The sequence below is a fragment of the Cariama cristata genome, unplaced genomic scaffold, assembly GCF_000690535.1.
Source record: "Cariama cristata isolate BGI_N322 unplaced genomic scaffold, ASM69053v1 scaffold749, whole genome shotgun sequence".
Lineage (NCBI taxonomy): Eukaryota > Metazoa > Chordata > Aves > Cariamiformes > Cariamidae > Cariama > Cariama cristata.
In genome coordinates this window covers 71,796-86,846 of record NW_009635286.1, presented here as the reverse complement: position 1 = coordinate 86,846, position 15,051 = coordinate 71,796, and the positions used below count along the sequence as shown (strand labels likewise).

The 15,051-nt window shown below is 40.9% G+C and overlaps 1 protein-coding gene across 1 annotated transcript in view; it reads left to right on the top strand.

Moving 5' to 3' along the window:
• Positions 1 to 14,303, top strand: part of LOC104167268 (neurexin-3-like) — a gene marked incomplete at its 3' end in the record, with an annotated part of 99,105 nt that extends 84,802 nt beyond the window's left edge. The window contains exons 7-9 of the mRNA XM_009707477.1: positions 4,286 to 4,489; positions 12,636 to 12,662; positions 14,198 to 14,303. Of these exons, the coding sequence (XP_009705779.1) occupies positions 4,286 to 4,489; positions 12,636 to 12,662; positions 14,198 to 14,303 (337 nt within the window). The remainder of the gene's footprint in view (positions 1 to 4,285; positions 4,490 to 12,635; positions 12,663 to 14,197) is intronic.
• Positions 14,304 to 15,051: the final 748 nt, after the last annotated feature.

Genomic DNA, 15,051 nt, shown 5'->3' with positions numbered 1-15,051 from the left:
GAAAGAGATGTGCTGTGTAATGCTTAGAAGAAAGTTTTGTCTGGTTTGTGGATACAAAGCTTTGACATTTTTTCTTTCAAGAATATATGAATTTTTGCAAGAAGGTGGAAACATTTGGTCTATATTCCCCCGTAGTTTTGAACCAGCATACCTGTTTTCCACACTTGCTCCTTGCCAGGTGTCTCGTGCCTTTCCAGCTGGTGACACTTGTCTCTGGGAGCTCTGTTCAGTGGGAGCAGGTGGCGATAGCTGACTCTCACAACTGTAGCTAGAGGGAATACATCACGTGCCCTGAACTGCTGTCAGTGACTTCAGCTAAACTTTTCATGAAGGGTGGATATTTTTCCTTTCTTTTTGCACTGTCATGTTTCTGGAAATTTCAGGAAGAAAGCTATATTGTAGTCTGGGAGACAGGGGAAAGAGACCACAGGGAAGAGCAGGAGACTACAGAAAAACTAAAAGGAAGAAGAAAGGAAAGAAGCGAAGAATGGAGATTAATACAAGAGAAAGGTTAGAAAGTGGGAGACAGAGTATGAGAAGGTCACAAATGTTTTTCTCTCTGTATTCTAAGAATATGCCTGTTGCTGTCTCCCCAGGAGGTTTATGCAGAGCCTTGTAGGGAAGCAGCAGTGAATTGGTCCTTTGGATGCTAAGTGTAAAATTAAAGCTGGCAGGGTCTCGGAGGACAAGACTGGGAAGCTAATCGCTCCTAATAACATATTGATTTTCACAGATCTCTGGCATTCTGTCAGGGTGGTTTTGAATCAGCACCTGGTTTCTTCTTCTTCCCATCTCTGAGCTAATGGCAATGAAGCTTCTGGCTTTGGGATCTCAAATAAACACTGCTCTGGATCTTTTTGTCTGGACAAATCTGTGGGTCTCTGAAACATGGTTTCACTCATTGCTCCTATGCCTGTCTCTGTGAGACATCAGAGTATAATAGCTACCCTAAAAGTAGAAGGATGGAAGGAGCGTGCATTTATTTTAAACTTGGAGAACTGTGCTGATGCCTGTATTTATGGTGCTGAACAAAAGCATTACAGTCCCATTACTGCAGATGGCTGAGGACAATTGAATGGATGCCTGTATTCAGGCAGAAGTCACCAGCACAGGTGCCTAGGAGGCTGAGGTCACCTAGTTGTTGCCAGGTTGCATTCAACCCTGAGCAGATTTGCTGTATGTGTTGCTCAGCTGTAACATACCCTCCTCAAGTTTTGGGGACTGACTGTCAGGACAAGGAGATAGGTTTTATTTGTATGACTGCTACTAGGCAATATTTTTCTCTGAAGGGGTGTTTTTGTAGCTGGAGGGAATGGTCTACTTGCAAGGAGATGTGCTGAAAAAGCTCCCAGATACTCCAGATGGGGAAGACTTGCAAGGTGAGAATGAAATCTATCTATTTTCAAAAGATGTCAAGTGCATCCGTGGTCTGAGCTGGGCCAGGCTTGAGTCAGCATAGGGCACACACAAGAACAGAAACTCATCATCTCCTATGGTTGTGTGGAGGCTGTTTCAACTGTTTCAGGCTATTTAATTTGATCTGCTTAATTGTTACAAGGATTTGTTGCTCCCTGTCTGTAGCAGACTGGCCAGAGAAGGGACAGTAACACCTGATTTAGGCTACTGTGGGATGTCACTTGAAATACTGTCTAGACTTCTGTGCCATCTTCAGCAATTCTGGGTGTTCTTCTGGCCCGTCTTACACAAGTATAATAATAATGGTTGGGATTTCTTGTCTAAGGACAGTAATTTTCTGGCAAGGGGATCAGTGGAGCTGAAGGACACGAATTCTTTTTGAAGGGAGGAGATTCGTTATTACCATGCTTTCAGTTTGTTGTCTTCTAGTGTCTGCAGAAAAACTCGTAATTCCAAAGCACCTAACACATAGCGCTGTGGAGAATGAAGCAGCAGAGCTGGGGCACTTGTGTCAGCTACCCCCACTTGTAGTCCTGATATCCTCCAAGCCCCTCTCATAGCTCTTCAGGTGCTAGGGCAAGTGACTGTTTCATGCAAGGCACATCTGAGCTGAAAGCATCAAAAGAGCCATTTCATGCTTGACTGCATTTTCTAATACAATCCGCAGAGAGAGAGAGGAGAGCAAGGAGGCTTTGTGCGTACGTACGCATTGCCTTTGAGTGTATGTATAATATACAGTACATTTAGTTCCAGCTTGCAGCTGTGGGTGGCAAGTAAGAGGTACAGACATGAGAGGGAAGAGAATTGTGCTTTGAAAAGAAGAAACCATTCCCCCTCCTTGAAAAAGCAGCTTGCTTTCCTTCTCTGTTTCTTGGCCAAGCGAAGATGTGAGTCCCCAGGGCAGCACTGACAGCTGGTACCCAGAAGGTGTATGTGTGGCTGAGTGGGTGTTGAATGTAGAGAGCTTTGTGTGTACAGACCATGGCAGTGTGTGGGGAGCGCAGCTAGGAACACTGGCGAGTTGGTATGCTGTTCACAGCCATCTTATTTTAATGGTGCTCCCAGAACAGTTTTCTTCTTAATGGGTTTGTGTGTCCCATAACCAGAGAGGTGCTGCATACCAGCTATTAGTGTGGTGGGTTGCTGCACCAGCACAACCACAGTGATCCCCACCAAACATTTTGTAACTGTGTACATATCTCCTCTGTCACTTTATCAGCTTGATATATATATCCTTATTTATCACTTCATTTGCATATTTAATAAACACTGCAGTTCTGTCACTGGCCATTGTGGAGCCAGCCATGAGTCCTTCCCAGCATGGACCTACGGCTATTCCTCAGTTGATCATCCATCTAGCCTAGTCTAGCATCTAACATTTAGGCATTGAGCGGATGTAAGGATTGGTTCTGCCAAGCTTGCCATTACCCTCTGGAAGTTCTGCTCCTGTCAGCATGAGTGGCCTGGCTGGGAAATGTGGGACAAAGGGGTGAAACATAAGGAGAACATCTAGTTTCCAAATACATGTTGTTGTAGTTGGTTAAATTAGATGGGGTGTTAGCTTTCTGAGATGTGTGTGGGGTACCTGGTGAGAATCCCAACCATTTGAGAAAACAGTGGCTAAACTGGATGGGACACTGGTAAGAGTGCTTTACAGGGAAATCCTTCCACATGCCTAGGGAGCTGAACTGCCTTTTTTTTTAACCTCTGGGATTTTTATATGTAGTTTTGTGGTAGAAGTCCTACATGGAGCAATCTCTACAGCTCTGGCTTTGGGAGGGGTTGGCTGTGGGGAGAAGAGATGCTCTGATTCATACATTGATATATTTGTGTAGATTTGTAAATTTTGCAGATAAAAATGCTTTGGAGCATAGTCCTGGACTGAAACAATGATTGCCAAGCAGTAGTGGTTGCTGCAGTTCTATCACAGGACTTTAATTCTACCCCCTTAGAGAAGAATATCAGTTTCTGCAGGCAAGACCCCCAAAAAATAGAGAATATTAAGTACTGTAACTCCTTTCCTCAGCTGAACTTCCCATTTTCTTTGACATCCTCAGAGATGATAGAAACATGTAATTTCTTTCCTTGTTGTATTTTTCTTTTTCTTCTTCCTGGCTTTTTTTGTAGCTCCATCTCCTGACTTTTCCTGTGTTTGAATGTCACTTAAGCTTGCAATGAAGTTTGGTTTGTTCCTTTCTTCATTTTCATTGCAGTGCCATCAGTTATGTCAGCAGAGCTCTAACATTAGTTGTTAGTAAGGAGGGGAAAAACACAAAATCACAAAAAAGCACAAATCTGATTTAGAAAAGACCTGTTAGGAAACTTGCTTCATACAGTTGTTGTTTTTCTTTAAAGTGCTAGCAATGGAATGAATTTCTGCTCTAAATAAGCAACAGCTCTTAAGAGTACTCAAAATAGGAACTCTGAGCCTTCAAAGACAAGACTAAATGCTCTAGTACAAGTGTTGTAGACTTTATTTAAAGTAGTCATTACAGTTAGTGCTAGGGAAGGCTGGATTAATGGAGGAGATTGCATTTTCTGGAAGATGTAAAAAACAGAGGCTTTGCCAGCATATCACAAAAAGGCCCTGTGCTAACGCATTTGTCCTTGGGGATTGTGTCTCCAGGGATACTGCTGCCTCCAGTTGTGGTGAATACTATATCTTTATGTTTGCTGCTCATACTTGCCACATAGGGTTGCTGGATGCAGTTAAACAGTTGCTCTGTTTTTCCCCAGTTACATACCTTTCTGAATCAAGTGGTTCCTGTAAACACAGTGCTTTATGACAGATGTTAGGGTTCTTCAGCAGTGAAGATCACACAAAGGTGTAACTTTTCATTTTTTGCAATTTTTTGCTGATTCCTTGCAGAGGCTTCTATCTTGAGTTACGATGGCAGTATGTACATGAAGATCATCATGCCTATGGTCATGCATACAGAAGCAGAAGATGTGTCCTTCCGTTTCATGTCACAGCGAGCTTATGGGCTGTTGATGGCAACCACCTCACGAGACTCTGCTGACACTCTGCGTCTGGAGCTGGACGGAGGCCGTGTCAAACTTATGGTCAACTTAGGTATCGTACAAAAACCTTCCACAGCCCCTTTGCTATTAGTTTGGGCTTGTGATTAGTGGTTTTGTTTTTTTTTTTTTAATAGTTTTGTTTAATTTCTGTTGGTTTGATTGGATTGGATTGATTTCTAAAATAACTGCTGAGACCTTCATAATGATATTCTCTTGCGGAGAGAAATTCTCTTCTGCATTGCTGCATGAAGATTTGCTGTCAGTTCTTCGTTATGGACAGTGTTGTTTTTTAAGTCTTTAAGTTTTTAAGTTTCCTTTCTTGGTCTGGGACTGGTAAACTCTGTGTGAGACATGCTGCTTGGTCCATCTTTTGATCAGTTACATCTCTCATTCATCCAGCATCACTCAAAACAGTCAAAGCCAAATGTAGGAGGGAAGCAAAATGGATATGGTGGCAAGCAGAAGTCCTGTGAATCCCATGCCCTTTACAGAATTTGGCAGCATTTGATACAATTTGGTCTATTTTACTAATCTGTTAATTATTTCTATTTTCTAATCGCTCTATGTTTCAGCCTTTAAGGCTTTTTGTATCTAGTAAAAAAGCCTGGGTTTTTTTGATAGTGTCTTTATTAAAATGAAGGCAACAATAATAAAAGTACATCCCTGCCGCGATCCCAAAGGGTTGTGATCTGTCTCCTTAGAGTTACACTTTCCCAGAAAATAATAAAAAAAGACAATTAGAAACAAGTCCAACAATAACAACAATGAAAAAAAAGAGAGTGAATGTGCTGTTAGATTAGCCTCAATCCATTTTCTTGCCAGTCTTTAAGTATTATACTGAATGACAAATAGCCTTTTTAAAGAATGTAACTATACGAGTTAAAGCTTTCTCACTTTTCAATGATGCAACTTGTTACTTCATATGAATCCAGGAATATAACTAAGAAAAGATTCCAAGTCAAAGAGGCAGAACTATCATGATGGTGTGAAATGTTAAACCTCTTCTAATACACAGCGTACTCTATATGAAGATACAGGCGTGGTCTGCAAAGCTTGTGACAGCTTTCAAAACTAAGCCCCACTGGAACAAGCTTTTGCATTTTTTGAGCTAACAGTATCAGCATCTTCAAAACCCTGCTATGGTGATACAAGGAGCAAACCATGTAGTGGCTTTGTTTGTAGGGGACAAAAAAAGTATTATACACCCATACCTGTAGTAATGGTTCTTGTTCCTTAACTCCTGTCCTAGCTAGATATGGTAAGTTTTATCAAGGAGTTACTGCACCATAGATGAGCTTGAGTGGTGATTTTAGGGTTCCTCATCCCCACCTGGATGATAAATTGTCCAGCAGTTGTCCTCTGGAACTAGCTTGTTTTTTAAAATTGCTTCTAGTGTCTTTTTGGCTTTGAAAGTTCAAGTCAGACCCTAGTATCTGCTTGTGGAATAAGAAAGTGAAGAGAAGAAGATGCATTTAAACAGGTTCATATCTCTTAAAAGCTAGAGTCTCCATCTAAAGGACTATAGAAACCTTTGCTTTTTATTAAAAAAAAAAGAAAATGCAGTGTTATAGCATTCCTGTTTGGAAAATATATATGCTTTGGTTAGCTTGACTGAAGAAGTGTAAAAGCACTATTGAGTGTCTAGCTAGCATAGGAGCAGTTCCTGTGCTATCTCGACTGGCCTAGAGGACAAAGGGAATAGATCAACTTCAGCTGTGACGGTAACTTCTCAAATAAAGAGAAACAATACTCTGATGATTGCCATCTCTGCCTATATTAACTTTAAGTGAAGGAAAATTTCATAGATTTGCAGGGTTTCTCTGGAGAACAGCTCAAAAGAATTGCTGTTGAGCATTCTTATATGTGCAAAGAGAATCTTTCACAAAAATCCAGTGCATATGTGTATATATACACACACACATATATATGCATTTGCATTTTATTCTGATCTAATACAGTTGGTGCTAATAATCTGGCAAAATGAGATTTTTTTTTTTTGTGTAATTCTTCCTTTCTTGGGAATTATTGTTAGCCATTTTCTTCTCAGAGAATAAACTTAATCACTGGAAGATTTGCAGTGGCATGCTTCTGTTGGGGGAGTGATGGGGCAGCTGAGTATCTGCTTAGCTCTACACTACCCCCTTGTAACCCAGAGCCAGCTCTTTTACCTTGCATGCCTTAGTTTCTCTCTTTGTTGAAGGAAGAATACTTCGCAACCTGCCAGGGATGTGGTAGTATATTAGTAAGTGCTGCTTCTATAGTTTTTGATACTCCCACGTGAAAAGTACTACAGCATGAAAATTTCCAGACTTCATCAAAAATTATCACTTTTTTTTCTGAGAAAGGTACCACTTGTTTGATTCTGTTATATCTTAATCTTCCTTTAAAATCAATGAGAATAAGGGGACTTGCTCCTTTTTGGTGTTTAAGACCTCCTGGACTTAGACCCTATGTAAGTACGAGGAGGGTATATTTAGATCACCCTGAATATACTTATGATTTTTTGCAGCTTACTCTTTCCTTTCCTGTTTTCATTATATCATGCTGGCAGACAATATTTTCCCTCAGGGCCTGTCGTGTGCCTGATTGGCATTGGTCACTTTAACACTCGTTGGGATCTGTTACACCATCACCTAGCCTAGAGATGGACTGTTAACTCTTATAATCTGGCATCTAAAAGTTATGGCTAAAGAATTGACATATGGTCAACACATATTTGCAAAGAGATGTGTCATTGATAGTTTAATGCAGGGACTGAAGCAATGGGTATGCCAGATTTGCCAGCTTTTCAGCTGGAAACTTTTGTGACATTGAATCTTCCCCCGAATATGACTACACGTTGCATCAGTGGAAACCTGGCAGCACTCTCCTCCTATGCCCAACTCAACAGAAGGGTAGTATAGACTGTTGGAACCTGGATTGAGCTTCACCTTTCTTCACTTCAGGTTTATAAAGCTGTCAGATGTATTCCTTGAAACAGGACTTTCCTTCTATCAAGATGGCAAAGTTAACTTACTGTTGAAGAAACAGAATTTGAGGAGGAATGGCCTTACCAGAGCCATTCATTTTCAGTTGTTTACTGTGTAAGTCATATCTAAGGAGACTGTTCATAACCAAAGTGTCACAAATGAGAATCAAATCTTCATTACCTGACCCTGCCAAAATCCCCTTGTCAGTGAGAAACAGTCATCAGTACCATTTCTGAAGACCTGAGTATGCTCAGTGCTGACTAGCTAGACGTCAGCGTCCCCCTGAGTGTCTAACCCATGACAGATGTGTGTAAACAAAGACTGTTTTGAGTGGTGAGTTATTTAATTGTGCTTTTCTTATAAGTCATTTAATACTATTACTAAGAGCTGTCTCTTTCTTCTCTTTGATCTCTTCCATTTGATTACTTATTATCATTTGTGTTGTTATTAAGGTCTTTCCTATGTTGTTTTTTCTTTTATTTCTTTCTTAACCCCCCCTTTTTTCTTTTTTAAGTCTTCTGTGTATTTCAGTTGTAAAGCTTTCCCATACCCCATCAACCATGGTAAATCAAAAGATGGTATTCAACCCTTCAAAGGCCTGAAGCCTGCGGCCCGCACAGCAAACAGCCCTGAGAACAGAGCGTACAGAGCAGCCTGCAGGGGCTGGCATATCCCACTCACCTCCTCAGCACTTGGCGTCCAAACCAAACAGGGGTTAGACACATTGTACAGCAGGCATGGGTGGGCCATGGGCAGCTGGGTACTCGCTGTAGAAGGTGGGAGAGAAAGGAAGAGACGTGATGAATAATTCTCTAAGAAAGAGGGGCGAGAGGTTGTTTCAGACCTTTCCCATGCGGGTGCCTGAGGCACTGAAATCTGCATGTTGACAGCACATCTCACAGTACTTTTGAGTGTTTGTTGTGTGAAGATTAGAAGTCCAAATGTGATACAGATCTCACTTCTGTTGAGAAGGACTCTGAAGAAATGTGTCTAGAGTGGAAGGAGAGAGAGAGAGAAATTGAGCAAATCATTGCTTGTAACATGCTTGGGGATAATTTCTGATGCTGAAAAGATGTGTAGAAAGGGAAAGAAATGGCTGGTCCGATAGGGAGATTGACCTTCACATTTGTCTTCCCACTGATGAGTGGGAAGGTTATAGTGTCACTGACTTTTATTAAAGAATATTTCAGACTTGTTTTCTCCCTGGCCTGGCTTTTCTTCAGGTCACTGATGACTAGAATAAGCACTTCCTGCCTCCTGTTAATCTGAATCAGTTCTCTTGTGAGGAAGTGTAATCATCCCTCTCGCTTATCTTTTCCTAAGGTATCTCCTCAAGGATGTCAAAGACATCTTTGCCTCTCCAAAATGCAATGTCTCTTTTGTCATTCCTACATACAAACAGACCAGGCACATTTTCTATTTTTCTTTAAATGTATGTGAACTTTTATGCCAAATTTCCTTTTGTGCAAATCATACACTCAGACTTGCAACTATATTTCCATTCACATTGTTTCTCATTAATAGATTTAGTTTCTCTAATCGGTACATACAAACGTACTTGATATATGTATTGTTTTGGTCACAGACATGCGAAAATATTTGCCAGCTGCCTGTTCAAGGTGGGTGCACAGTCTGACTGCATGCAAGTAGGAGAGAGACAAGGAGCCACACTATAACATAAGTGTAAGAGTGTGCACAGGACCTCCTCTGATTTCCCTATAGGAAATAACCTACAGTGAGCTTAGAAACAGTCAGACCCCAATTATCTTTCTTGTCCTAGTCTTGCCTTAAAGTGCTCTTCCATAACCATGTGAATGCTCATCAAAAGGCACAAACACTGTCCTCATATAGCAAAGGTGACTTTCTTTCTTGATTCAAGGAAAAAACAGCCTGGGGCCTTAGCAATGTCAAATAAATATCACTGTTTTCAGAGAGAGAGATACAAATGGTAAGAAACACAGGCCTAATTCGCAGAGACTTCTGTCTGCTACTAAAGATCTCTCCATTCAAGCAATGAATCCGTAGTGTTAGCTAATTGCCGTGCAGCTATTTAACCTTTTGCAAGGAGAGGGTCTTTGGCCCATTTTCCAGGTGATGTGCTCTGGAAAACCTTCCATCTGAGCACTAAGGCAGCAGCTTCTGGTTTACGTTAGGAATAATAATGAAAGAAAATAACTGCAGAAGGTCTTCCCAGTTCATCCTGCTCCCCATGCATTTACAGACTGTTGTCACTTTACTGCTGTCCTCCAGATTCCTCATCCAGTTGCTGAACTGGCAGTTGACTGGATTTACAGCTGTTTAGGCATACTCATCTTCAAAACCTAAAGCAAGGGAAAACCTCTTTTGAGTCAGGAATGCAGCCATACCTAAATAAAGCAAATCTCATCTGTAGAAGCGGATAACAAGGCTGAGAGCCCCAGATGACAGTTACCAGAAGTCTTATTGCCCTGGTACTGTTTTTTTTAGCAGTTTTTTTTTTAATTATTCCTGGATTTCCCAGCTGCTGCTGTTTTGAGCACAAAGACCAGGCTAAGCCTACACTTTACTGCCATGGAAAGCATCCTCTACTTTGGATTTGTAATGTTGTACTAGTTTAGAGGAAAATAGGCATTTTCTTCCTTTCTAAAAACTGATGGTAGAGGGAGAAAACAGCTTTATGTGTTAATGATTGGAAATTTTTTTGGTTGCTTTGGGCAAGGCTCAGAATTAAGGAAATTAACAAAAAAAAATGTTCTTTGAAGGTAGCGTGGAGAGTATGCTGGTGCTGGTGTAGCAGTGCAGGCAGATGCACTCAGCTGCCGTGCAGGATCCCCACTGACCCACCCAGACTAAGTCTGTTTTGGGAACTGGTTCTTCTGGAGTGTGCTTGGCTGCTTCTGCCTGGCATCCCAGTGCATGGCATTGCAGAGCCTTTGTGCTCGTAGAGTCTGGAGATCCAATAGTGCCATGGTAGTTTTCAGGGCAGCCCCCTCAGTGGCCTCGTCTCCTCTTGTCCTTTGATATAGAAATCTAGCAGCCAGAGCCACACTGGTTTTCACTTTGAAACATCGGTCCTTTCACCTGGAACAGTCAGTGACTCTGACTGAGGGTAAGCCCTGAGACATGTAGTTATTTCAGTATTGCTGCAAAAAAATTAAAAATGCAAAACTTCTCTGCAAACATCAATAACACAACAGTGGTTTGGTTTCTAACTTTGATGAATGTTGCTGAGGACCAGCCTTGTTTCCCTTTCCAGCACGCTTACTGTTTAGCTCATAAGAAATTCCCCTGTTGTTCCAACTGTAATAACTCTCTTGATCTCACTTGCTTGCAATGAGACTTGGGAGTCTCTCTCTGGCTGTCACTCTCCATCAGGTCATAGAGGGATGTTCCCCAGCATGTACTTCAGAGCTCCCCTTACCCCATCCATCTCCTATAAGGGATATCGCCACCACTGTATGGTGATTGTAGCAGTTGCTCCAGGGCTGTTTGCTCCCACTTTTCTGTTGCGGTTGACGACACATGACAAACCTAATCGCACAAAACCAAACCCAGATTTTTCTCAAGAGAAGTTCTGCTTGAAAACAGGCTCTCTCTGGCTATGCTGCTCCTGATTGGTGTGTCCCTGCTCATTATGGCTCTTTATTTATAGACTCTTACTTCCCCTCTTTCATTTTTTAAGAACTGTGTTTAGTTTCAATTGCTGAAATAATTTTCCTATGTCTATCTGAGTAAACATAAAATTGGTCCAGTTATGCAGCAAACTGCATTATATTTCTTTGCCATTGTGTATAATCTCTCTTGCTGGGCCATATCTCTGTAATAAATATGACCGTCCTGGCTGGTCAAAACTTTAGTTATCCAGACAGGGTGTCCAGCAGCGTGGTGCTATTACTCCTGGCCTTGATTTCCTGAGAGAAGGTCAGCATGGCCCAAGGTATGTAATAGCACTGATATGATAGCTCTTGCCCATGTCAGACACCAGAGTAATGTATGTTCACAGGGCTGTAAGTAGGTGTTTATAAATGAAAGATCCTCTTATGGATCGTACCCTGAGATATGCTGAGCATTAACATGTTAAATGAGAGAAGCAATGCTCAGAAGCCCTCTAGCTCAGGCTCTCCTACCTCAACTTGTTTTCCTTATGCAGGCTCCTCAGTCACCCTTTATTAGATTCCACAAGCATAACTCTATTTTTCTTTCTATGTACCCCTCTTTGTCCCTCCCTTGCCTGTAACCTCTGAACAAAGCAGGGCCAGCAAAGGTTCCCAGATCTGCCACTTCACTGCCCATTTCATCTTCTCCCTGAACGTTACGAGCATCCCATTCAGTCTTAGCGTTCAGACAGCAAGATGAGATTGGGCTCTGAGGAGCTGGCAGGGCTGGGGACCTTTGAAAGAAAACCCCATTCCCTCTGCCAAGCAAAAGTATTCCCAACCTCCAGAACTTGCTGAAATCTGGGCTGGGCGTTCGTGCGGTTAGCTGTTTGCAAGTGGCCATTTTATGACAGGACACAGCTAGGCAGTATATTAACCCTTTCCTCACCTGAACGGACAGTGTGAAATGTGTCTGTGCACATATTAAGAAGTGTTCTGGGCTGGCATTGGGGGAATGAGAAGAGGGTCTGTCTTTAGGAGAGCTGGAAAGGGTTAAATATTGCACCAACAAATCTCATAGGCTGATTTTACAGGTATTCTGTGTTGGACAGATGGTGTATTTATGCAATAACAATACGAATTAATTCAAAAGAAACCAAGTGTAAAGGTTGACTTTGAGCTTCAAGCTTCTCAGTGAAATTGCTGCTAAAGGTCTTTAAAAAAGTGAAATGACACTGGAGTAGGACTTGCATTTTGAGGGAGGTTTTTTGTGCCTTAATTATAAATTTTTTTTATTGTAATTCACATCAGTTCATGGTCTGGAGTAGAAAATACTCTTAGATGCATAGGTTTCTATAAAAAGAAAATAGCTTTCTGTGTCAACAAGTGGATATATATGTATATTGGTATATCTCTCTATACATATGTGTATATATATGTGTGTATATATATATTTATGTAACAGATATTTGTGTAGAATATACTGTACATATACACCCACTCCTGAACTTGTACAGACTGTATATAAGTATAAAATGGCCACATCTCTTTGCGTGTGTCTGTCCCCGGAAGGGTGGACTGATTGTTTTTGGATGTCTGCAGCTGTTACCTTGAAGGATGCAATTTCATCTTTCATTTATTTTTCCCCATCTAGACTGTATCAGGATAAACTGTAACGCCAGTAAGTTTTCCCTCAAGTTTCATTTTGTTCTCTTTCTATATATATTAAAATAACTTTATTTTCTTTGCTGTTTTATAAGCTGTTTTTATTTTCTTTTCTTTCTTTTTTCTCTTTTCTTTAAAAAAAAAAATCTTCTGAAATTGAAGGGTTGGGTGGGATATGAAGCTGGGGGGGAAGAGGAAAGACCTTATGGTGATTGTATGTGGAAATTTTGTGTTAGGTTTCTCCAAGGAGGAGACGAACTGTTATTTCATAGCTTTGCAGAAGAGCACCTGAGGAACCTGATGAGCTGTTATTATATTTCACTGGTAACCTGTTGTCTTTATGAAAACTTTTAAAGAACCACATAAGAATAACAACAGGTACTGTATGCACTTCTCCACTACAAAAAAAGGCGTGCATATTTAAAAAACAAAACCAAACCAAACCTGCCTGAGACTCTCACTTTATTTCAGAATGGTGACAACTTAACCTGATGTTTATTTAAAGTAATTTTTGTTTGGGTATAGAAGAAGGAAAAATTAGATTGTCGATTTTGAATATATTATCAGAATTGCATGGTAAACTTTTGTATAGCATTTACCACTCTTAGGTTTCTAGAATAAATTCTGGCTGAATCTTTGGGTCACTGAAGAGCTCTTTCAGTCTGTAAAAGTAGACAATTCTAGACTGATTGAGCAAACAAAATCTTTTCTGTTCTACTTCAAAGGCCTGGTCAAAGTTGATGTAGGCCTCAAAGTAAAAAGTACTTCCCAAAGAATGAAGTTTAGCTCTCAAGTGTGCTTTGAGGCTTATTTTACTTGAAACCAGATTCCTGAACTGGCAGACTATCTGTGTTATATTTTATGTGGAAAGATTTATGGAAGGCTAAACATCACTTTGGAAATGCTATAAGGGATTAAAAGGCAAGGATGGTCCATGCATTTTCTAGAGGCTGTGGTCTTTTTGCTCACCGGTGGGCACCATCCAAGCTAGCAGGAAGGTGGAAAGAAGTATATTGCAGCCCCAAACGCAAACATAGACCTTTCAAGTAGCAAAGCCAGTTGTAGCAGCACTGTGAGTATCTTATTGTAAAGCAGTTTCTTAACAGTTTTGCCATAGTTTTGAACTAAGAGTAGGTTAGTAGTTTTAGACAGCAGACAGCAGTTGTCTGGGTTTTTCCCCATGTACAATATTTTCAGAATTTAAAAGGTTCTCTGTGGTTGCAAATAGAAAAAAACCCCAAACACACATAAGCAGATAATAGATCGGCTTTCCCTCCTGGTCACTGCCAGCTGATTGAGGTTCTACTTTGCAGGGAAGTGGAAGCACTTAGTTTCTTGGTCTTAGGAAGTGGTCCCTGGGAGCCTGCAGCTAGGGACAAGTCAAAGCGTTGGCTGATGTGTGATTATTCCAGCTGTGAGCCCTGATATGCTATAGGAGCTTGATCATGAGCTCACAACATTGAGAACTGCAGCCTTCTTCAGCACTATTGCAGGGCTATGTGGGATTAGTCCTGTATGCCTCAAAGCTTGACATCTCTTACTGAATTCCAGTACCAGTACCAGTTTCTCTGGTACTGGACAACAATCTGATGTTCATATCATCAACTTTTGTTGACAGCTCGCTGTTAAAGGCTTACCTGTGGAAGACTATCTTCAGGTGGGAAATCAGCTTTAGTAGCAAGGAGCAATGGTCTGGTTTTGATGCAAATCAAAATCTAGCAGTAGTTGGGAGAAACATTCAAAAAAAAGAAGAGGGGAAAAGAGAATCCTATAATCAGAGCAAGACAGTCTGAATCCAGTGCTTTTGTTAGTTTCCCCATAAGCATCAAAACATCTTGAATCATTTTTCTTCTATGCATTTTTAATAGCAGAGCCTGTTGCATTTTTAAATACAGTCTTGCTCTGAAGCTTTATATTTATTTATTTATTTAAGAACACTTTGGATTTTCCTGATTTATTTTTTATGATACTTTGCTGAAAATAAACAACGCTACTCCTAGTCCCTCCAACACCTTGTTTTGTTGCTGCCTGTTGGAATGACTCGGGTCATCTGTCCTGCTTTCTAGAAGGGAATCTGCTGGGAACCGATTGATGAAAAGCTGCATACTCTTGCATGAATAAAATATGGTCAGGCAGGAGCAGACCAAATATCACTGTAAACATTCTTGCAAGCACACTGACATTTACTTGTGCAGAGGGGGTTATCCACATACAGATGGGTCTACCAGGTTCTGTTGAAATGAACAGGAACTGTTTTAAAGTAACTTGACAAATGGGATTCCCAATCAGTTTGAAGAGTTTCAGGTCAAGCAGTCACCACTGATAACTGAATCAAAGGTACCTGGTGCATGGTTTTAAAGGTAAACAGAGCTGTACTTTTGGGATCTCATGGAATGTGTAGGTTA